The sequence below is a fragment of the Podarcis bocagei genome (genome assembly GCF_964188305.1).
Source record: "Podarcis bocagei genome assembly, chromosome: 7".
Lineage (NCBI taxonomy): Eukaryota > Metazoa > Chordata > Lepidosauria > Squamata > Lacertidae > Podarcis > Podarcis bocagei.
Window position 1 is genome coordinate 51,800,380 of NC_138132.1, and position 24,819 is coordinate 51,825,198.

The 24,819-nt window shown below is 44.6% G+C and overlaps 1 protein-coding gene across 5 annotated transcripts in view; it reads left to right on the forward strand.

Moving 5' to 3' along the window:
* ZFPM1 (zinc finger protein, FOG family member 1) overlaps nucleotides 1–24,819 on the forward strand; it is a 119,139-nt gene that overhangs the window by 30,891 nt on the left and 63,429 nt on the right. For all 5 annotated transcript variants that reach the window (XM_081202599.1, XM_081202595.1, XM_081202596.1 and 2 more), the window contains exon 2: nucleotides 24,640–24,771. In XM_081202599.1, coding sequence (XP_081058725.1) covers nucleotides 24,640–24,771 — 132 coding nt within the window. The remainder of the gene's footprint in view (nucleotides 1–24,639; nucleotides 24,772–24,819) is intronic.

Genomic DNA, 24,819 nt, shown 5'->3' on the forward strand with positions numbered 1-24,819 from the left:
GCACACATAGTCCTTGTAAAAATGAGGATGTGTCTGAACATGTGCAGAGAGTCATTTTTAGCTGTGAGTATCCACAACCAAGTCTGGGATTAGGGGCAAGACTTTCATTTACAACCCTATGTTAATGCATAATTAAAACAAACGTCCCAAAATACTTTGTGGAATTGCCCTTTTAATTGCTGTTTGGCAGGATGGGAATAATTTTGCCCTTTTCACTACTCTTTTAAGCATCCTGGTTTTTTACGTGAATGACTGCAAAGCAGGATTGCAAGTTAGCCTCTTGCCCATTCTGCCGGGATAACTTTTATTTATTTGCTTGTTTTTTACACCTCTATCCTATCTTTCCTTCAAAGGGCTCAAGGCTGCATACCCAGTTCTTCCCCCTCCCCATTTTATCCTCAAAACAACCCTGTGAAGTTGGTTAGGCTGAGAGACAGGGACTGGTCCAATTTAACCAACTGAGCTTCCTGAGTCAGGATTTGAATCCTGGTCTCCAAGGTCCGAGTCCGATACTCTAACCACTACACCACACTGGCTCTCCAGTTCCTTCTGGAGGAATAAGTTTCCAGATCCCCTGGGGAACATCTACCCTAGCAAGACGATACATGTACAGTGGTACCTCAGTTTAAGAACAGCCCTGTTTACAAACAACTCGGTTTACGAACTCCGCAGAACCGGAAGTAGTGTCCTGGTTTGAGAACTTTACTTCTGTCTAAGAACGGAATCCGAACGGTGGAAGGGCACCGGCGGCGGGAGGCCTCATTAGAAAAAGCACGCCTCGGTTTAAGAACGGTTTCGGTTTAAGGAGTGACTTCCGGAGTGGATTAAGTTCGTAAACTGAAGTTCCACTGTATATGGATTGCTGTTAGGATCTGGCAAATGTTCAATTCTTATTTGCACCGCAGGACTTTAGCAGCAACTCTCTTCATTTCCAGTTCAACACCTAAACATTTTTTGCAGGTGTTCCTTCAGTACATTGAAAACAACCCATCAAGGAGGGGGTAAATTCCAAAATCCATAAATAATCACCTTTTTACACACACACACACACACACACACACACACACACACACACATATACACCCTGTGCAAAATAAATGTCAGTCCTTAATTGTTCAGGGTTTACTGACCTTTGAAGTTATCTCTCTTTCAAATCTCAAGTTTTCTTCCCTCTAAATTTTCTAACTAAAGACCAGGCAGTATAAAGTTCATTTTCAGTGAGCTTGCCCCATTCCAGTTGGGCTGTTCTCTTCTCTTTATTTTATTTTTTTAAAGGAACTGTGATAAAAAGCAGAGATAAGTCCAGGGCTGTTTTGTGTAGGAGTTGATATCTGCGTTATCTATCTCCCTTTTTCACTCTCTGAGCAACTCTGTTGTTTTTTACTCTTATCTCGCTCTACCAAAATGCCAAGAACAGAAAACACACAAACCCTAGTGCCTTGATAATTCATGGAACTGGTGATAAAATGTTACCATTAAATTAAAATTGCACATTATTTTTTTTTTATTATTTTTGCAAATGAAGTCAAAACACAACCCCGGGAACAAAAAGAAAAAAGAAAACCCACAAAAAACGCAGAAGCAGGAGAGAAAGAATCCTGCTCATGAGAATAGAATGGCTGACTCTTTCTCTCCCCTCCCCCCACTTTTTTTACTCTTTGGTCACGTAATAAGATCTGGAATAGGACTTACTCACATGTCTACGTGTTTCAGGGTGGAGTTGGCGGGATGGGAGACTCCTTTCATTCCAGGCCCACTGTGCAAGATAGCAAGGAATCATTATTTTGAGCAAATTGGCGTAGGGCCTAATAGATTGGGAATAAGGGTCTGATCCACCACAACTTTCTCCAGTGCAAGCCATGCTGAAAATGAAAACTTGAAATGTGTTTGAGTTGAAAAGGAGGCAGAAGGTTCCTGCAGATCCTTTTATTGAGCAAGATTTGCGCTTATGATGGTACATGGAACAGTTTTACGTGACCCTACTTTCTCTCCTGTTTGTGCCTTGCAAATGTTTTGGGGACTGCTTTGTTTCCAATCAGTCATGTTCCCTAGTTTTCCTGCTAAAATTGAGTCACTTTTCACACCACAGACTGTTGTTTGTTTGCCCTTCTTTTGTTGCAAAAGAGTGCTCTTCCATACTACTGCTACAACAACAACAATTTATTAAATTTATAAATAATGAAAAAAATCTAGCAGACAATCCTGGGGAAAAAAATATATTGAAATATCCCACCCAGTGACAAACTGCAGCTGCATTCTGGAGGCGCCTAGGTAGGATACTGTTTTTAGTGTTTGTGTGATTTGAGGGTAGGGGATTACTTTCTTCAGTGATGTACTCTGCTGTAGCTCAGTGGCAGACTACCTGTTGGAATGCAGAAAGTCCCAGATTCAATTCCTAGCCTCTCCGGTGAGGGCTGGGAGAGACCCCAGTCTAGAATTAGGAAGACAGAAAAGCCTTCTTAAAACAAAAGGTAAAGGGGGTGAAGATGATAATTCAGACCAAAACAAACAAAAAAAACAAGCTCCTGCACCATCAAGGGTACTCCATTCACTTTGGTAGCAGGATGTGATCTGAGATTTGTACCTTTCCATGCATGGAGATGCCTCTTCCATTGAAGTTCATGGGGAAGCCTGTGTGCAGAAGAGCTGTATTGCAATGCAAGAAGGGGCCTGCATTGGTACGATGAGCTAGACACAATGAGTGAAACTAAGGTAGGCAAGTGGAGAACGTGGATAGAGAAGTTCTCCCCAATACTTACTGGAACTGATGGAGCTGAATGTGGAAGATTCAGGACAAACCAGAGGAAGGGAAGGGCCAGCACCTGCTTTTCACTCGGAAGGTACCAGTTCAATCCCCGACATCTCCTGGTAGGACTGGAAGAGAACCCTGCCTGAAACCCTGGAGAGCCACTACTGGTCAGCACAGACAATACTGAGCTAGATGGATCAATGGTCTGACTCAGTATAGGGCAGCTTCCTATGTTCCTAAGGACTTACTCCATTCGTTAAACTATGGAATTTGCTACCACAGGTTGCTTAGAGGCAGTATGCCTCTGACTACAAGTTGCTGGGGAGCTCAAGTGGGGAGAGTGATGTTGCACCTGTGTCCTTCCGGTCTTCTGAGAGGCATCCGATTGTCCACTGTCAAGAAACGAGATAATGGACTAGATGGGCCTTGGGACTGATCCAGCAGCCAGTCTCTTCTCCCGTCTTCTCAGGGAGATGCTAAAGCTGTGAAAAGTTTTCAGTTTGCTGAAATTGCTATGTTTGAGGGAAGTTAAATTAAGTTACCCTGGCTCTGATCTTGCTGTCCAGCCTCATAGGAGATTTCTTACTGCTTATGTGTTGTCATGCACAGCTCTCCTCACTGTCTCCCCCTGCCTCTTCCAAGGGGTAGCACACTCCATGTGACTTCCACGTTGCCTAGAATTCTCTCCCCCCACCCCACCCCTGTGCATATTGAAGCTACTCCATTTATATTTTAACCTTGATCATTCACCGTTGCCCTAAGATGGTATAGTTCTGCTTTGACGTATCTCAGCTACAGGATTTGGTCTGTTTTGGAATCCTGCTTAATACCTTATTCCCTTTGGAGACAGCATCTGTTATCTGGAAAATGTTACCTTATGAAATTGAAGTGATATAGGAAACCAAAGTTGAAGGAATCACTTTTTTCAGGGACTGGAAGTTTATATTCTCTGCCCCATAAGGAATGTGAGAAGACCCGTCATAATTCCCCGTATGTCTTTATAGAAGAAGTTTCCATTTAATGAATGGGGCTTACTCTCACGTAAGTGTTTATAGGTACAAGTCTTCAGGTACAAGTAGTGGAGCATTGTTATGGAGAAACAATCGTGTTTTTAGCAGACAGACCCACTGTATCCTGAGGCTTTGTCTGCTCTTTCCTGCCAAGGCCATGGGTTGGGTTAAATGTCAGTACACTTCACTCCAGCTAAACAAACAGTAAGGCAACATTTCTCTCTAACGTTTGAAAGCTGAAACGAAAATCTCCCACCATCTTTAAAATGGCGTGCTTCGCGTGGTTTTATTTTTTTGGTATGAAAGTGAAATAATGGCCTCACTTCAGAGGCATCTGTTTATATTCATCTATACCTAAGTGTGTCCCTGTTCTGAGTGCGCCTCCAGACTGGAAGAAGAAAAGGCCAGAACACTTAATTATATAGAGGTGCAGTGGGGGACCTCTTCTGTGTTGGAAGCACTGGAGCCTTTGACTTAACTGATTTCTTTCTTTCTTTCTTTCTTTCTTTCTTTCTTTCTTTCTTTCTTTCTTCTTTCTTTCGTGTTTTTAATTAGTTATTCATTGAAGCAATTTGTTGGCTGTTTGGGAAATATTGCCTTAAATCAAGGGTGGCAAACCTCAGGGCTGTATATGGCCCTCTAGGTCTCTCTGTCTGGCCCTTGGGACTAGCCTCAGACCACACCTCTCCTTGGCCTGGGTTTTCTTGCCAGACTAGAATGTGCCCCAGATCTCTGATAATGCCTGGATGGAGGAGAGGAACTAGCCTAGCTGCACAAAATTCAAATTCACATTCATTGTTCCACCCACTTTTGCTTCTGGCATCATCCACCATTGGTTTCCTAGAAGGAAATGCGGCCCGTAGGCTGATACAGTGGTACTAGTTGATGCCTTTCTGGGGAAACATTGAGCAGGGAATTCTTCATAAAATTCTCTTCAAGAGCAAGGAAGACTTTGAAACCCACACTCACACCCCACTGCCATGTGGCTTGTGTAACATCCCCGTTCTGTGGGCTGCATCTGATTTTTTTTTTTTTTTTAACCACCACCTGAGGAAACCACAAAGGAATAGAGCGCATTCTTTTTTATTTTTTTATTTTGCGTCTCTCAGAGAACTGTTTCCTCCAACCTCAAAACCACCTTTGCAGCAGAAATGTTTCCCTTCCTTCCACCTCTTGGATTGAGTGCAGAGTAAATTGGGGCCTCTCTTATTATATTATGTTTGAATGGCACCAGCAGGTTTGTCCCCCCCCGTCACATGAGGCATTTTATCTATAGACTTGATAATGTAGTAATGTGCAAGTAACATGTAGTAATTTTAACTATAGACTTGATAATGTGCAAGTGCAGTAACATGTAGAATTTGCAAACACACTGGGTTTTGCAGATGCACCCATGTTGCGTGCCTTCTCAGTAGCAAGCACAAGTTTTGCTTCTGCGTGGTGTGTGAAATGTCCTTTTGCATATGTAACAATAATGCAGTGAACTCACACTGGCTGCTGTTGAGGGTGGTAATGAAAGAGATGCTCTGCACAGGTGGTTCATTTCAGTCCTGAGTTTGTATTTCCTCCTGATGCTTCTAGCAGGCAGGTGGGGAAACCTTTGCCAATCTGGTGCCAGCTGTGTTGACCAGGGTTGATGGGAGATAAAGTCCAAAAGGTCTCTGAAGTACCAGGTTGCTAAAGGCCAACACAGAGGCAGTAGGTTCCCATCTGCTCTGCTCTCTCCATATCCCTGTTCTTCACAGAGAGCTATAGAATCATGCAGTCTCCCGTAACCCAAATTAGGGTATCCTTGCTGAACATTGGGGCCAGTGCATTTCACGCTTAACCTAGAAGTGTTGTTGCCCTTACTGCAAATGATTCAAGATGATGTTATTACAACAACAACCCCTCCCCCACCTGCTACCCTCCAGATGTTTTGGACTACAACTCCCACCCAGCTGCATCTAGCATGGCCAATGGCAAGGGACTATGGGAACTGCAGTTCAAACTGGATGCCACCAGTACAAATTTCAGATCATTCTAACACAAATGGAAATGGGAGCAGAAATCACTGATCCATTCCATGTCTGGGACAAAACCAATCCAGCAAAGACAATCAGCATTCACTGTTGTTGTTTTCAGTCTGCTAATGATACATAATTGTTTGTGCCCCCGCCCCTTTAATCCTTTGCATTGAAATGAATGGAGTAGAATAATGGCAACGTAACTTATACAGTTTATGTAACCGATTATGTAATTTTGCCACAATGAGTTGCAAAACCAATAACACAGGTAGTTTCTGCCAGAAGATGAACCACAGCAGTACAGAACCGGGCTGTGTGAGACAAATACAAGGCACAGCAACAGAGATGGTTCCCAGGTGGGTGAGTCAGTGGGCCTGAGGAGGGTGTAGACTCATCGTTCTGTACCAAAAGGAAATGTCTCATGTTCAGATTATTTAGAGAGATCCCTGCTCTTCCTCTGCTGGAGGTCAGGAGGCTGACTGCCTACAGATCCTAATCTTCCCCATTCCAGCACTGCACCTCTGTCCTCTTGCCCACACCTCCAGTGCTTCACTTGTGGACAAGGTTTTCTTTATAAGAGTCTGAAGATCAAACACTTTTTGTGCCATTTTGATCCATTTGTTGCTTTCTTTTCCCTTTCTCTCCATGTTTTGGTCTTGCTCACCTGTCTTTATGTGTAGCTTATTGGTAGCTCAAATGGGAATAACAGGAAAGAAGATGAGCCAGGATGATTTCCCAAGGCCCCTTCGGTTGCCTGCATGTCCTTCCCATTTATACCAGCCTTCCCCAAGCTGGTCTCCTCCTGCTGGTTTGGACGATGACTCTCATTGGCTTCAGCCAACAGAGACAGTGGGCATTATGATGGAAGCTGAAGTCCAAAATAACTGAAGGGCACCAGGTCAGAGAAGGCTGTATTAGATACCATTCCCTGAGCAATTTCAGTTCTGCATAATATATGGAGCAAGATATCACACCTAATTACTAGTAAACTGCCTTCCTTCTTACTCTCTCCTTGGCATTGGATGGCTGCTTCACCCTCCCATCACACAGAATTGATTGAGGTTTTTATTTTATATTTCGACAGTCAGTCTAGGAAACCGGGTTGTTGTGAAGAGACACATTTTGTGTTGAAAGTATTCCTGACAATATTCTTGGTTCCTGTTAGGGAGATGTGAAACCATTTTGAACGGCAATGCAAATGCTAAGCACAAATTTATTTAGTAATTATTACATACGTTACAGTGTTGAAATGCAGTCTTCCCCCCTCCATGGAGCTTTTAAAATGTTAATTTTATTTTTTGCAATATTGAGCGATGGAGAGAATTAGAGTCTGTAGCTATCTCCTCTCCTCACCACCCGCCTATGAACACACCCCAGCCCTCTGTTCCTTCCCTGTTCCAGACTCCCCTTTTCCCTACCCCTATCAGATGAAAGGCTCAGCATTGCGTTAGAAGTCGCCGCCTCCTTTTTGCAAAGCAATCTTTTCCTATCCATCTGATGTGTCTGAGGACTGGGGATAGCTCTATTAGAATCTTTCCCCTCTCTTAAAATCTATCAGTGCGTTATCGGTCCCCATCTGAAACGTAAAGTCACTTCATTGCTATTGCCCTCGTATTTTCTTTCTCATTATTTCTCTTCTTTCCTTCTCTCTCTCTCTCTCTCGCTTCCCTTCTTAGCTTGATATGATGTGAGAGAGCGAGAGCGCGCGTACACACACACACACACACACACACACACACACACACACACACACTATTAGTATTAGTAATCGTGTCCCCTGAAGTGAAACAATCTTTTGTAATCTATCAGTGGTTTATCGGGCCTATCTGAGAGCCGAGAATGGCCGGCCCCTGAGATGGCGCCATACTCAAGAACTGATAAAGTTACAGAGTTCAGTCCGTGATGAATGTTAAGTAACTGCACCCGCCTCAGATAGGATATGGACTTGGCAGAGAGAGGAGCTCTGTCTGAAACCAATCTCCCTGATAGCGGCAGCAGAGCTGTTTTTTCTCAGGCTGTGACTCTCCTCCTCCTCCTCCTCCTCGCTTACCCCCCTCTTCTCTTTCCTTTCCCAAGAGATTTGGGGAACAGGGAAGGGTTTTTCTTTTTTGCTGAAGTAAAGCCAAAAAGTTCAGATGCTCTCTTGACCTTTGAGCAGCCATCTTGTTGTGAAGGGTGTCTTCAAAAACGCCTTTTGAGCATTCCACTGGCTTTCTCGCCTTCCTTCTTGGATATGTTCAGCTGAGAATAAATGTCATTAATTAGTGCTAGCGCCCAAAGGGCCTTCTGCCCCACTTTATTTTGTGGGGGTGGGTTCCTGTATGCTGCATCAGCACAGGCGTACCAGGATACAATGTTGTGGATGTGACCAGGTATAGGCGAAAAAATGAGTTTTTAAATTGTCCCGTTTACATCTTGTCAGCTGTTATGAATTTTGGCTCATATCACTCTTTTTTGAAAAAATATTTTATTTTATTTTTAAAGACACAGTTATGATTTTAAAAGGCAAAATCCCCTGGCCCATGACCAATTGGGCATTTGAGCCTGATCTCCCAGGCCCTTGTCAGAAACTCGTAACACTAGTGTAGTGGTACTTTAGCGTAGTGGTTTTATTTAGTGAAAACTATATACAAAATGCATTCTATTAGGAGATATTGCTTGCAAGGATACATGCTTTAGTCAAAAGTACATTAAAAAACTGTACTTATTTGGAGAAATTTGCACAAAAATGCTGATGAATTTTTGTGAGGATTTCCTGTTTGGTTTTGTTTCTTAAATGCAAATTGCTGCAGAAATGTGGAGGACAAAATTTAACATTGGGACAATGAGAAACTGCATGAGTCGAAATTGACCGATCCTTCTATCTATATAGTCTCAGTATTGTGCCATGGAGAATTAGTTTTTTTGTGGCACTGTTTGTGTGAACAAAGTGAGCCATGGAGCGTTTTCCTGATGCTTCTTAAGAACAGCTCTGCTGGATCAGACCAAAGTCCTATCTAGTTCAGCATCCTGTTTCCTGCACTGGCCAGTTGCATGCCTCTGGGAAGCTCACAAGCAGGGCCTGAAAGCTATAACCCTCTCTTGCTGTTCCTCCTTGTCAACTGGTATTCAGAGGCAGGCACCACTGCTGTCGTGACTTAGTAGTCAGGGGTAGCCTTCTCTATTATTATTATTAGTCACTTTTCAAAAAGTAACTCAAAGCAACATACAGTAAAAGACACACATACATTAAAATTAGCATAAAGCAAAACAGAGAGAAATCTAAAGCTCATTTATATTTTTTAAAGGGCTGGCAGAAAATAAATGTTTTTGCCTGGCACCTAATGATATGTAATAATGGTGCCAGGTGAACCTCCCTGGGGAAAGCATTCCACAAACTGGGAGCCACTGCTAAAAAGGCTGGTTCTTGTTTTGCCACCCATCATATTGGGGGCACATGGAGAAGGGCCTCTCTGACGATTGCAGGGTCTAGGTTGGTTCACATGGGGAGGAGTGATCCTTGAGGTTCTGGGGACCTGAGTCCATTACTTTGTCTAATGTCCCTTTTAAAGCCATCCAGGTTGGTGGCCATCTTGTGGTAACGAATGGTCACATTTTAACTATGTGTTGTGTGACAAATTCATCATTTCTACCTCCTCCCTGAAACTTGCATCATTCATCTTCATTTGTTCTCATGTTACGAGAGGGAGAAAAAGTCCACTTTGAATGATTGTAGAGGATATTTATTGGCTGTTGCTTTCAAAGCAGTGCAAGCTGTTCAGAATGTGGACTTATGTACACTGCAAACTCTTAGTTGTCATGGCTTTTCCCCAAAGGACCCTGGCAATTATCAGATGCTTCCTTCTCCCCACCCCACAAATAAGCCCAGTTTCCCAGGGAGTGACTGCTACAATTTGCTGTGCAGTTTAGCAATACCTCTTACCAGAAACTCTGGGAATTGTAGCTGTGGGAGTGGATTAGAGGTCTCCTAACAACTCTTGGCAACCTTAACAAACTACAGTTCTCTTATAATTATTTGGAGGCAGCCATGACTGTTTAAAGTGCCATAGAGCTTTCAATGTATGACATGAATGTGGCCTTTGTGCAGTCTGGACCTTATATGTCTCGAGGAGGTAGAAAGAATCTGAGAGACCTCTATCAACCACACTTCCTGGCTGAATCGTGGTGTTTTTAAATTAGGCAAAGAGCTCTGAAGCAGAGCAGGGTGAGAAATAGTAAAATTATTAGACTTCCGCCTCTTCCCTCCCCAGTTCTTAGCATTTTTAATCACTGGGAGTGTGTGGAGGGCAGAACGTGCAAAGGGGGCACCTGTGTTACTATGGAGATGGAAGTGGAAGGTCAGGCTCAGTTTATCATCTTGGAGCAAAATGGAGAAGGACTCCTCATTTAGAGAAAGAGAGAGGTTCCTCTTTGCTGCTGGGCGTTGCCTGCACACTTATCAGCTGCTCACACCAGACTGATATTAAACTTATCTTTGGACAAGTTTTTAAGTTGTCAGGGGAGGGCTGGAGAAAGAGAGTAGTAGAAACCAGCCCAGACTGAGGCTTTTGAGTCTGGTGCTGGGCTGATTGCGATATGATATGGGGTCTCTCTGGCGGCATACGCACCATATATTTAAAGCACATTTCACCCACCTAAAACAAATCCCAAGAACTGTAGTTTGTTTGGGGTTATTTGCGCTCGTGATTGTATTGGAGCGGACATACCGCTTTGTTTGCAATCAGTGGGTGTCTCATCAATTCCTGCTGAAATCCTGTAACTTTTCATACCCCAAACGTTCCAGGGTTGTTATTTTTTGGCCCTGCTTTTCTTGCGCTCTCTAGTCTAGCTGGCAATAATAGAATAACATTAGGGAAGCATCACAGAACAGCTAATAAAGCAGAATGATATGTGTACAGTCCAGCAAAATCTTCCCCACCATTAATGCATTATGATGGCATGTTGTAGAATACATACAGTACATAAATCCGCATCACCAACTTTACCTAGTTTTTATGTGCCAGCTGAAACCATGCAGTATGTATGTATGTATGTAGTCAGGCCTTTGATGGATAATATGCTTGGACCACAGAATATAGTTAATGGTGGACTTTGGGAATTGTTTTTAATTGGTTGTTCCATTTCTTATTTTGATCTGCACTGGGCAGTCTGCACATGAGGGATGGGATATAAACAATGAACAATACATTAATAAACAACTGGCAATATTTAGCACTGATACAATGTGCTTGGTGAATACTCAAGGTGCTTCATGTATCCTAGAAATACTTAAGAACAACCTTGTAAGATAGACTGGCATTGCCATCTTTATGTTAGGAAGTTGGGGGGGGGAGGGAAGGTGAGTTTCATAAATGAATTACCTAGGGAAGAACTTACTACACACTTACGGTTCTGAGTTTAAAACCAGCCAATGTCATTGAGTGACCCCATCATTCCTAGTCATAGAGAGGAAAATATTTTGTTCTCCCTGTATATACCAACTTCTTAGGCTCCAGAGGGAAAGGAAACCCACTATGGGCAGTAGGTTTCTGATTAACAATTTTGGCATCTTTGTGGGCCTTCTATCTGTGGCTTGCGTCTGGCTGAGGGCTCTTCTTTTGCTTTTATCTGCCCAACATCCTCTTTGGTGGTATCCACCGCTATCTGCTCGCTCACCCATCTTCCCCTTATGCAGATAGGAGCTTGTCTGTATAGCTTTCCTTGGGCACATGTCTCCTCTGTGTGGAGAGGCCTCGTCCAAATGAACACATGGAGCATGAGGTAGCTTTGAGGTGAGATCCTGAAGTCCAACTTGGTGCCCGCCTGATATCTTCTCAGACAACAACTCCCATCAGCCTCGGTCAGCCTGGGAGCATGGTCATGCTGGCTGGGGCTGAGAGGAGTTGCTATCCAAAACATTGAGATAGCCTCAGGTTGGGGAAGCCTTCTGTACCTCGCCTTTGGTCTGAATGGGATTTAGCCTGACGATGGGGCTTCGGTTGGTTAACAGCTCAGCGTGTTTTTCTGGAACTTTCAGTCAAGCGTGGAGCAAGATGCTGTGTCCGTGGCTATATGTGTTCCTCATTAAGGGACTTTTTATCAACCTAGCTCTGAGTCCAGATGTTGATGAGGTTGCAGATTTTTTTGAAAGGTACACTCGAACCCACCTTTTCAATACCCCAGAAGCTTAGAGCAGAGCTGTCCATTGAGCAAAATCCACATAACATGAGACCTTTCTGGACCATACTATGGTGGGGGTGGGGTGCTAATTTGATTGTGTTCGTGTTTAAAACCATTCAATTGGGTGGGGTGAGGAAATGTTTTAGAGCAATATTTCTTGTTTCTATATTTCAGAAATTATTGCATGGAAGAGCATTCAGATGTAGTATCTGCCACCTGTAGGAGACATTGGTATAGGTCAGGAAGAGCTCTAGTGAATAATGTTTTTTATCAGTGCTTTTCCTCACTTTAAGCTGTCCCTGTCATGTTCATGCAACCAAACACTTGGTCTAGAACCAGATTTAAAAGCCCTATACCCCACCCCATGCCTTAAATGGGTACAGAATGAAGAGAGAACTTGTCCCCATCTTCCAGACTGCATTGCTATTCCTCTCCTCCATGAATTTGTCCAGTCGTCTTTGAAAGTCATCCAAGTTGGTGACCATCACTGCTTCCTGCAGGAGTGAGTTCCATAGTTTAACTGTGTTCTGCATGAAGAAGTACTTTCTTCTGTCTGTCCTGAATCTTCCAACATTCAGCTTCACTGGATGCCTACAAGTTCTAGTGCTACGAGAGGGGGAGAAAACCCTTCCTCTACCCACTTTCTCCAGGTCCTGCATAATTTTGTAAACACCTCTGATTCTCCCCCACTTGCTCACCTTTTCTCTAAACAGCCCCAAATGCTGCAACCTTTCCTCATAGGGCAGTTGCTGCATCTCCTTGATCTCCAGTTTCACTTTCCTCTGGTCAAACAAACCTGGCCCAATCTGTCTCAGGAATTGCACAGTGAACTCATGCGCCCCACAGGGGATGACTAGCATCCTTAGGGGAAGAGCATCCATCTTCCCATGCCATCTCCAATTAGGGCTGGGGAAAGCACCAACCTGAAACCCTGGAGGGCCACTGCCAGTAACTGTAGACAACAGTCAGCTAGATGGAGCAGTGGTTTGACTCTGTATGAGGCAGCTTCCTATGTTCTCTGCAGCTGAAACCAGATCAAAAGCTGCTGGCAGAAATATCAGTGACTGTGGAAAAGTTATAATGAGAAAACGTTAAAGCAATAGGTGCTGGGATTTTTTCCACCCCACCCCCTTATTATAGATCATGTCTAAGGACTTTATTATTTACACAGATATGCAATTCATCCTCACAAAAGCCCTGAGAATTTAGGTATTAATATTCACATTTCACAGATGAAGAACTGAATTGGGTGTGTTGAAATCGCATTTGTATCCCGCTAGTATTCTAAGGAGCCAACACTAGTATTCTAAGGGCAGCCAACTATATCTATCTATCTCTATCTATCATCTATCTATCTATCTATCTATCTATCTATCATCTATCTACACATTTTATCCTCATAACAACCCTGTGAGGTAGGACAGGCTGAGGTGGTGCCGTGCCCAAGGCAGCCCAGGGAGCTGCTTGGCTGAGCATGTTTTGGAACCTGTGTTTCTTTCTTTAATACCTGGTAGTCTTTTACCGGCTTGCCAGACAGAGGGAGAAAAAGACTAGCCCAAGGCCACGCATTGTAAATCACTTGGCCGAGCAGAGATTTGGACCCAGATTGTAGACCACACCGAGGTCTCTTGTCTGCCTTGTGTTCTCCTCCTGGGTTTCAAAGTGTGCCTCTCCCTCTCTGTGTGTAAAGCATCCTGCCTGTTGAGAACCCTTTTCTATTGTCTGATGGGAATGACCTCAGTTGACTGCAGGGGGAACAAGCCTCCTCCCCAGAGATTTTTGTATTATCTCCTATGGGTGGGTGTATCTATCCTATCCTGCTATCTTTGCTGCTGCAGAGCTGTTTGTCCTCGCTATGTTCCACTGCCAGAGAGCTGCAGGTTCTCTTGGAGGAAGACATCATTACAAAAGCAGGAATAGTTGCAGGAGTGAATGCCCCGGGAATGTACCTTTAAGGGAAATTTTTCAAACTACCCCACCTCGCTGCCTTCCTTTCTTGCAAGTCCCTCTCTCACACACAAACTGATCCACAGGACCAGGTGTATCCCACTTCTCCAGATAGGGAGCCTGTTCCTCTTCTCTGTCTCTCCGGCTCCCCTCCCTCCCTCTGTGGGTTTGATGGGTATGTGGAAGGGAGGGAGATGGAACAGAGAAACTGTCAGTTGTGCTGCCGAATCCCTGCCTCCCCTGATCTCCAGGCTGGTGGGAAAGTTTGAATCTGTTGCTATTTTCTAGCTGTTATCGCAGCTTCTTATCGCTAAGCTCTTGTCTACATGCCTACTTTCGGATAGTCCAGGGTCTCTCTCTTGGAAGGCTTGTGGGGGGGACGGACTTCTCTATATATAGATATAGTTGGGGTTTTTTAATTTACTGGATAAATGAGAAGGATCAAGAAAAGGTTTATTGTTCAGACGCTGAAAGAAGTTTAATTTGAGTGCAATGATCAAATAATTACTCATCTAATGGTGATTTCTGCTGACCCATGTCTCTCTGCTTCCTGAAGCAAATGTTTCACATGCCGTTCCTCTAGCAGCGTTTTATCCATGTGGTGCCATTGTTCATTGGATGGTACTTTATTTTATTGAATATCTTGGGGTGTGTGGAGTAGAGTACAGTAACACATAGGAGCTTAATTTGGCATGGGGGGGGGGGAGAGAAGGCGAAGGCAGACTTGGTGCTTTCACTGTCACATGTTGAGTTAAAATATCAGCTGGATATCCTTGCCAGATGGTCAGTTTATAGCACAACAAGGGGTTGTTGCTGTTTATTTATTGCATGGGGTCCAGATGTGTATCTCAAAGGAGTACTTCTGTTGCAGGAATATCACATTTCCCTAGCATCTGACATGGTAATGCTGGTCCTGGGGGCTATGCTGTGCTTTCCTCAGAAAGCAGGGCTGTTGTAATATGGAAGCACTATTTGGGATTTGGTCACACATGTGGTGGGCACCTGTTGATGGTGTCTGCACTGTCATGAAAGATGAGCCCCGCAGCTTTCTCTTGCCCGCCCCCCACCATGTGGCTGCCCCTGCTCAGACCGCAAAGCTGTGACCCACACAGGTGCTGTAAACTAAGCAGTCCCTCTCCCCCTTTCACATTGCGTGTCTGTCTCTGACTTTGACACTTTGGGTGCTTCCAGGGTTCTGAATACTGTATCAGTGGCTGGAAACTGCAGAAGGGAAAGGTGCTCTTCTGTTTGGGTCCTGCTTGCAAGTTTCCCACAGGCATCATATTTGCCACTGAGAACGGGATGCTGCGCTAGGTGGGCCATTCGCCTGATCCAGCAGATCTCTTCATATGTTCTTATTTTCCCTATTGAATCCCTATGGGAGGGATTCAAGTGCATACTGGAAATTTAGCTTTGTGCAATTAAAGAGGAGTAATGTGCTCTTTCACACTAGCACAACAAATCAACTTGAAAAACAGGACAAAAGCACTGACTTTTTGCAGTTGAGAAAGTGATGAAGAAGTGCATGGAAAAGTATCGGATGAACAAATAATGAACAGGGAGACTTGTATATGCCCCACAAGCAAATCAGAATGAAATTATAACAGAACCACCCTGGAAACAAATCAGAAATAATGCTTAATAAAGTTCATACATAGTCTAACTACCACAAAAGCTTTCTGCAAGCAATTCCCAAGAAAGTTTACATTCCTTTGTTTGTTATCTGTCTCCCCCCCACACACACCTCCCCTGGCACCTTGCAACACCACCTTGAGGTAGAAGGTGCTTCACCCAGCCTTTTAAAGTGGAAAGGGGTGATGCTCTCTTCTCTTTTCCCTGCCCTCCAGGATCAATGAACTGGACCTTGCACTGTTGCCTTTGAATTGGGACTTGCACGGCTATAATACAGCAATGCAATCCTATACATGTCAAAAGTAAGCTCCATTAATGCTAGAGCAATCTCAGTGCAGGAAAGGGATGCTTTTAACAGATCATCTAGATAAACCCAGAGAGAGACAGAGGCCAGACTTGATGGAGCAATAGCTGGAGTGCTTAATCCCTATTAATACTTTATTGTTGCATTGACCTTGCAACAAGACTGTGAGGGAAATGAGCAGGAAAACACCCTGGAGAGGTTGCAGTGAACTCATTGGGATCTGAACCACTGGTCTTTCAACCCCAGTGCCTCTAATCCTTCTGCTTTATTGGCCTTCATGTGTCTGGAGATCCCAGCCCTCTTCCCATGACTGGTAACTGAAGATCTTTCCATGAGGCAGTGGGAGACCTGCTCACCCAAGATCATTCTGGCACTATGACTACTGAGGATAGAGGGGGTGGGAATCACCTTGTAGTCACCTGGCTGCTATACTACTCCAGGACCAGAAGCCTCCAATATTGGTTGCTGGGGAACAGCTGTGGGAGCAAGCTATTGCCCTAAAGCTCTGATCATGGGTTTTCCAGGGGCATCAGGACACTGTGGGAAACAGGATGGTAGACTAGGTGGACCTTTAATCTGATCCAGAATGGGTCTTCTCATGGTCTTATGACTCCAAAATGAAACACATTTTGTGAAGCTGACAGGTTACATCCCTTTCCTGAATGGGCATTGTTGTAGCTTAGGGACTCAGAACAGGAACGGTAAAGCCAGGATGCCTGCAGTTCAGCCAGGAGCTCAGTTGAGTAGAATTGGGCAAGCCCATCTTTTTTTTACTTGATTGAGCTTCTGCTCCCAAAATCACAATGAGGTCATCTGCTGAAGGCTATCTCTGTGAACCCCTACCAGAGGCAATGAGAGCAGTGATGGGAAGGGAGCGCATTTTCTCCTTGTGCAGCACCTTCCCAAGGGAGGGTCTCCTGGGGCCTCTGATCACTTCTCTTCAGTACCAGGCAAAAGCCTTTTAAAAAAAATTCTCCCAGAACTTTGAAACATCTAAAGCTTTAAAATTCTTCAAATCTGCTGCTGTTCATTAACTGCTGTCATCAGTTTATTTATTTGTGTGTGTGTGTGTGTGTGTGTGTGTGTAATTTCTTTAACACAATATTTCAAACATTCAAACCTTCATTCCACAATTTTGACCAAGATTCATACTGGATATTGTACCCAAAGTCTATAGCCCATTTTGTCATCACTTCTTTAATTTCTTCATCTTTTGTGTGCCATTCTAACAAGAAGTTATACATCTTTGACAACAATTCGGTTTGAAATCTGGATTTTTTGTTTTCAAAACCAAGATTTCTTTTGTCTATACTAAATATATCGTTTACTTGATGATATTGCAACCAACCAGTAAATACTTCCCCTATTTGATCATATGGTTTAAGTCAGGCTTCCTCAACCTCAGCTCTCCAGATGTTTTTGGCCTACAACTCCCATGACCCCTAGCTAGCAGGACCAGTGGTCAGGGATGATGGGAATTGTAGTCTCAAAACATCTGGAGGGCCGAGGTTGGGGAAGTCTGCTTTAAGTTCATCATTTGGTTTTTTTAATGTCACTGCTTATATATTTTTATATTGCATGCTCCCCTGAAATCTTATAGCAAAGGGCGGTTATGTATAAATCCAAGGTGGAGGAACATGTGGTCCTCCTGAAGTTACTGGACTACAGCTCCCATCATCCCTGACCACTAAACCATGGCTAAATAGCCCGGGATGATGGGATCAGTGAGTGTAACTGAGGAGTTCGTGAGCATTAAGTGGCACTACATCCATGCTAAACAACACTGAAGATGCCTTCTAAGGGTCCGTCCACACTCCTGCTTCTCCCGTTCCTAGAAAGCATGGCTGTGGAAGACGTGATTGTCTGTTGTTATGGTTCAGTGCTAAACTGCAGGTTTTCCTGGGGGAAAGTGGTGGTGCAAACTGAAGTGTGGATGATGGAACTCTTCCTTGAGCGCAGGGAACCTCCAACCAGCGCAGAGATGCAACAAGTTCTTTGTGAGTTATCTCCCATCCCTGCCTGCTAGCCCTGTAAAGCATCCAACACGGACCCAGCTGCCTCTCAGAGGTGGTAATTAGACACACGGGGTAACTGATGAGCTAAATATGAACCTGACATCCTCCTCAAAATGGCTATTTCAAGGATTTGTCAGGGAATTATCTCAGCTGCCTTGAGCCTGAACAAATTGATGGACAGCCCACACATTTTAGTATGTCGCTCCCTCTGTTCATGGCGCGTTTTGGAGAAAGAAAAGAGAGTTGGCGATCCAAAGTTCCTTTGTGTGAGTTTACAAAGAGACTGTGGCAAAGTCAAAAACTTGACACTGGTGTTCACAAAGCTGGAAACATTCTTACTGTTTATTGTGGAACTGCTGTATGTAACCTCTAATGCAAAATTTGAGCTTTAGCTTTAAAAACAAAACATGCTTTTAGGGTAAAAATGTGTTTCCTTTGCATTGAAAGCATGAAAGCACATGGGTAATTTCTGTTAAATTTTGAAACGAGAAAGGGAGTTTCTGGTTAGCACACGTTGTACTTCCTAAATTGGTGTAGTTCCTTTCCTGTTTCTGTTATCCCTAAAAAACCTCATTTGTTCTCTACTATCCCACTGACCTTTATTCTGTGAATTCTATGAATTTTTCATTTCATGTTACAGGGAACCGTAATTCACAATTGCTTCAGTTATTTGGGGGAAGGGGAAAAAAGCAAACCAAATTGGTCAGCAAATTTAAACCAAGCAAGCCTATGCAGATCCGAATATCATGCAGTCTGTTGCAGAATTCCTGTATTTCAGAAAACCTGGGGTGGGGGATAATTTTTCATACAGCATTTCAGATCTAACACTTTCATACAGCATATCTGATCTGCTGAGCAGAGTCTCTCTTGGCCGATAGCAGCAGGAGATCTCATACAAAAGACCCAAGATTGTCAGGGCTTGTGGAGAGAGGGGAGGAAGACCCCCAAACTAGGATTTGGGATCCATAGGAGGTCTTCTGGTGTGTGTGGCTATATGTGTATGTAGTGGTCTATTGAGTGAAGTGCCTCATTGATTTGGCCCAGTTCAATCCCAGACTAATCCTAGTATTGTCTACTCTGGCAGGAAGCAGCTCTCCAGGAGTTCAAGTGGAAAGAGGTCTCTCCCACTAACCTGACTACATGCTTCTTAGCTGGAGATACCAGGAACTGGCCAGGGTCTTCCTGCCTGCCTGCACCAAATGTGTGCCTTTACCCCCATGAGCAATGGTCCCTTCCTTGAGATATAGAGAGTGCATTTTGCTGGAGCTTTTGCAGGGCATGATCTGAGCTACATGTGTGCCTCTTGCATGCTTAACTACACACACACACACACCTGTGCACACCTGGTATTTTATTTTTATCTGTTAATGGAAGTGAGGTGGCGAGAACCAGTTAGTATCTGCACAGTGAAACTTTGTCGCATCATCTCAGATTTGCGCAAGTTCTTCCTTACAGTAGTTTTCAAAAAGAGAGAGAAATCCTTCCTTGTTATCAAAAAAGGCGGGGGGGGGGGGAGGGAGGGAGAGGAGGGAGGGAGCCCCAGTTAATCGTCTAAGCGGAGTATCTGGGAAGTGAGTGGGTTTCTGGGCTCATCCTCTCTCTGTAAAGCCAGCCTTCAGTAATTCAGTTTTAAAGCATGAAAAAAGGGAGTTGATGAAATTCCACTATCAGCACTGAACCAATATGCAAAATATCTCGCCGAAAATCAAATAGCTATTATGTTTTCATTTCCATTTCAGCGTATTTGCTTAATGAAGAATAGACAGATCAGGCCGACTGAGGGAGCCTGCGTGAGGTGATAACTCCGCTAGGCTTCCAGCAATCCCACAGAAATGAGGCTCTGTTTGCTGCCTTGGCTTCTCTCTCTTCTCTTCCATCACCCCCCTCAGTTTTCTTTCTTTTTTCCTCCCCCCCTCCCTTCTGCCTTTTTTTTTTTAAAAAAAAATCTACTAGCTCAGTTAACCCACACTGCTTGGCATGGGAAAGCTGATGGCATGTTTCTGGCTATCAGTGTTCTGCAAGAGCAAAGTATATGTTAAAAAACTATAAAAAGGTAAAGGTACCCCTGACCGTTAGGTCCAGTCGTGGACAACTCAGGGGTTGCAGCGCTCATCTCGCTTTACTGGCCGAGGGAGCCGGCATTTGTCTGCAGACAGCTTCAGGGTCATGTGGCCAGCATGACTAAGCTGCTTCTGACGAACCAGAGCAGCACACGGAAACGCCGTTTACCTTCCCGCTAGAGTGGTACCTATTAATCTACTTGTACTTTGACGTGCTTTCGAACTGCTAGGTGGGCAGGAGCTGAGACTGAACAATGGGAGCTCACCCCGTCGCAGGGATTCGAACCTACGACCTTCTGATCGGCAAGCCCTAGGTTTAGACCACAGTGCCACCTGGGTCCCACAAAAACTATAGTATGCTTTTATTTCCCTTTTTTGAGAAAAAGAGGGAGGGGGAGATGTGTGCAATAGCTAATACAGTGGTACCTCAGGTTACATACGCTTCAGGTTACAGACTCCGCTAACCCAGAAATAGTGCTTCAGGTTAAGAACTTTGCTTCAGGATGAGAACAGAAATCGTGCTCCGGCAGCACGGCAGCAGCAGGAGGTCCCATTAGCTAAAGTGGTGCTTTAGGTTAAGAACAGTTTCAGGTTAAGAACGGACCTCTGGAACGAATTAAGTACTTAACCTGAGGTACCACTGTATTTAATTTGTGGGTTGGGGTTCAGCTCTCCCTGGGGTACCATCCCTACTGCCCGAGAAGCTCTGTCTGCAAGCCCTGCAAAGAGAGTCACTAAAATAGCTCATTTATGTGGAGTCGTCTCCTGTCTGCATTACAGTCGAGTCACTGAAGCCATCACCATTCCCCGCGGGCGACTGGATTAGATCAAAGGTGCAGGGCTCTGTTTCCCACAGCAGCCATCAAGATGCCTCCTGGAAGCCCACAAGCAGGCGTGGCAGTGATTTCCCTCCTGTAGTTGCTCCTGAACGCAGAGCCCTCAGATGATTGTAGTGGCTGGTGAGATTGCAGTATGGCACAGGGATTAGAGTGCTGGAGTCGGATTGGAGAGATCCAGGATCAAAACACCAGTTTGCTGTGAAGCTTGCTAGGTATCCTTGGGCCACTTGCTCCCCTCATCCTGTCCCACCATCTGCCTAACCTACCTTGCAGGGTTGTGGTGTAGATAAAACTGTCTGGGTGGCAATTGTGATGTGACTTCCTTATGTCTATATTGAACCTCCTTCCGGTCAGTTACTTTAGGCAGTAGCCCTAAGTTCTCATATTATGAGAGGTGGAGAAAACTTTGCCCAGTCTGTTTTACCACACCACAAAGCACACCTCCCCTTTGCTCAATGTATAAAAAGCTCCCAGCCTTTCTTCATAGGCAAGCAACTCCAGTTCCTGGAAACCACAGGAGGGGAGCATGCTCTTGAACCCGGGTCCTGCTTGTGGGTTTCCCATGGGCATGTGGGTGGCTACTGTGTGAGAACAGGATGCTGAATCAGGAGGCTCCTTTTATGCTCTCTAAACCCTTGATCATTTTAGTCGCCCTTTTCCAGCTCCACAGTGTCCCTTTTAAGAATTAAGGGTTGGGGGGCACAGGAATTGAGATAGAAGGGTTCTCTTGGAAGGAGCCCCCATAACCGTTGCTCATTTTACAGGCTTAAGACCACTAGGATTTGGATGCCCACAGTGAAGTTATGTAAAGTCCAAGTAAATGTGTTCCGAAAAACGTAAGCTTTTCATATTTTGTACGGATTACACTATTGAATTGTTTTTTAAAAATGTATAGCCCACCCTGCATCTTGAAATCCCCTGGTGGGAAACAATAAAAGCAATACTCTGTCTGTTCAACAGCTTCTTCTTCCTCCTCTTTCTGTCCCTCTTCTTCTCTTCCCTGACCCCCAAAATGTCTGGAGGTTTTAGCCAACCCTTCTGGATCCCAAGATTTCCACAAGCATTGCGCACATTTTTTGAACGTTGCCTCCTTCGCCAGAAGGACTAGAAGCTTGTTTTTATTATTAATATTACCCTATTAATCATAATACCTTAGTTTAAGAACAGCTTAGTTTATGAACAACTTGGATTAAGAACGCTGCAAACCTGGAAGTAGGTGTTTTGGTTTGTGAACTTTGTCTTGGAAGCAGAACATGTTGAGGGTGTTCCATTTGTAAATTGAGTCCCTCGCTGCTATGGGAAAGCATGCCTCTGTTTAAGAACGGACTTGCGGAACGGATCAAGTTCGTAAACCAAAGTACCCCTGTAAATACAGAGGTACCTCGGGTTACATACGCTTCAGGTTACATACGCTTCAGGTTACAGACTCGGCTAACCCAGAAATAGTGCCCTAGGTTAAGAAATTTGCTTCAGGATGAGAACAGAAACCGTGCTGCTGTGGCAGCAGGAGGCCCCATTAGCTAAAGTGGTGCTTCAGGTTAAGTACAGTTTCAGAACGGACCTCCGGAACGAATTAAGTACTTAACCCGAGGTACCACTGTAATAATAATGGAATCTTAGGTTTCTCAGGTGGTTGTGCTGTGCCACACATCGGGCTCGTTCAGGGCGCATACATACAGCCTCGCTAATGCAATGGACACCTGCCCCAGTGTTGATTGTTTTCTGGGGGCCTCTAAAAAAGAAAAGAGGTCTTACACCATTTCAGGGGTCAGTCTGCCCTTCCTGGGAGCTGGCAAGTGCTGCTGCTGGGGGTACAGCACCCGCCTTCACCCTGAAAAGGCAAACATTTCAACGACAAAGGAGAAGTGGGCTGGCACGGGGGGGGGGGTGTTGCATGCGGTGCATTTCCCCAGACCTCAGCCACTCTCTATGACTCTAGGCATGTATATTTACGCTGGGAGAACAAAGGGCCCATAATCTATACAAAGCAGACAACAATGAGCGTGAATAAAGAGGCTGCCGGAGAAGGGAAGGCAATTTATTCTAATTCTACTAATTTCAGTTCCAGCACAATTAAAAAGGCTCTGATAATATTCAGAAACAATCGCCGGCTAACAAATCGTTTCTCTCGCTGTAAATGAAACATCGTTAGGCTAATTTTTTCTTTCACGCCTTCACGGCTCTCGGGTTCTGATAAAGTTAACCCCCTCCTCTTCCATCTCCTCTCCCCCCCCCCCCACGCACACACAGAAACTTATTTCACCCAGATGAATAAGGCCGGAGCGAGCGAGAGAGAGAAAGGCCAGAGAATGGCAGACTTTGCACCACACAGAAAACCCGCTGGCTTCTCTCTCTTGTTATTGCATTGCCCTCTTGGCAAATAGGGCTGGCCCAGATGCTTGGGCAGTGTCAGCAATGGCCATGGGGCGCACAATTAATAAGGGGGTTCATCATGCCAGCTGCTGGTGTGAAGCAGCCGTACACCCAAAAATTCTCAGATGTGTCCAGATGTACTTTTGGTGGGGAGTGGGAGTGGGGGGAGAGGCTTCCCACCATCCTTCATACTATCAAGAACAGGTGGGCATGGACAAATCTCTCAAGGTCAGTTTCTAATTCCCCCAGTCTTTAGTTCAGCTGCCCACATTTTCTGCATTGCATTTTTTTTTAAAAGAAGAATCCTCCTGGAAATTCATGAATAATTTGGATCACATTTCTCTTAATCTACACATTTATTTAGGCAATTTCCTCTAACAGAATGCACTGGCGTACGTTATTTTTGTTACTAACTGCATTTTTGCTCACATTTTTTGGATTTGTTTCCCCCCCAATATTTGGAGAAGTGCAAATTTAGGAGAGTAGTTCACATATTTTGGTGGGGAAGAACACAACTCCCCCACCCCCCCCAGTCTCTAAAAAAACCCCTTACGGCAGCTGTGCGAAGGAGAGCCTAGGGGAGGGTCTCTGCCCTGTTCTTCCAATCCATTGCCCCAGATATGCACACAGCAGGCACCAGTCCCCAATAGCATCTCCCAAGTAGAGCTGGGGGAAGGATTCCCTGCCTGAAACTCTGGAAAGCTGCTGCCAGTCCGTGTAGACAGTACTGAACTGGATAGACCACTGGTTTTATTTGGTATAATGCAGCCCCTTAAAGTCACACCTTTGGGTTTTGGGGAGGCATACTGAGCATTTGAATTCATATTGCCGCTACTGCTTTTATTAGTAATTAAAGTCTGTAATTTGTTTTATGCATGTTTGATTTTGGTTTACATTGCCCATGGTTCCACTCTGGGACCTTTTGAGTGGAGGCAGCTTAAAAAGACTTCAGATGAATGAATATGAGGACGATGCTACATCTGAGACATGACAGATCTTGGGAATTCTAGCACAAAGCTTTTCTGTGTCCTTAATCTCCCAGTACTCCATCTCATTTTCCATCCCCGAGTTCTAGTATTATGAGCGCTGGAAAGAAAAATTCCTGTTTTCCTGGTGAGCAACATGGAGCCTAAGCAATTAGCACAAGGGCAGTCACAGCCGAGAGATTTACTTGCTGCTGTTAAATTATTGCGACTCAATGCACTATAAATCACCCAGGGAACACATTCTGCCTTCTGCCCACCACATCCCTAGACAATTTTATGCTTGTGCCCTGGTATACCTCTAGAGATAACTTTTTCTCCTCCTTTTCCAAATGAACACGCAACCAGAATCCACCCATATGTGACAGAAGAGGCTGCTGTTTATTGCCAATATCCTCTCAATGCGCTATTGATTTGCCAGGAGACCTCAAACTCGGTGGATTGTTAATTGCACTCTTCTTGGTGCATTAAAAAAGCAAATGTAGCATGTTATTTGAGCGTCTCTTTTCAGTTGGGCTGGTGGAATGCCTGCATAATTTCTGACCTAGTTTTGCTCTTGCAGGCACCTTTGGTGAGATGGAAGAAGGGGATGAAGTTCCTTTGGAGGACCACAGCCATTCGGAAAAGGAGGGAGGCGCTTCTGACCGCGAAGGCTCCGTGGAAGGCGATTTGTCCAGCTCCCCTTGCAGCGAAAGTAAGTTCCTATCTTGTGCTGTGCCTCAACTTGCAGGTGTTGTTGGGG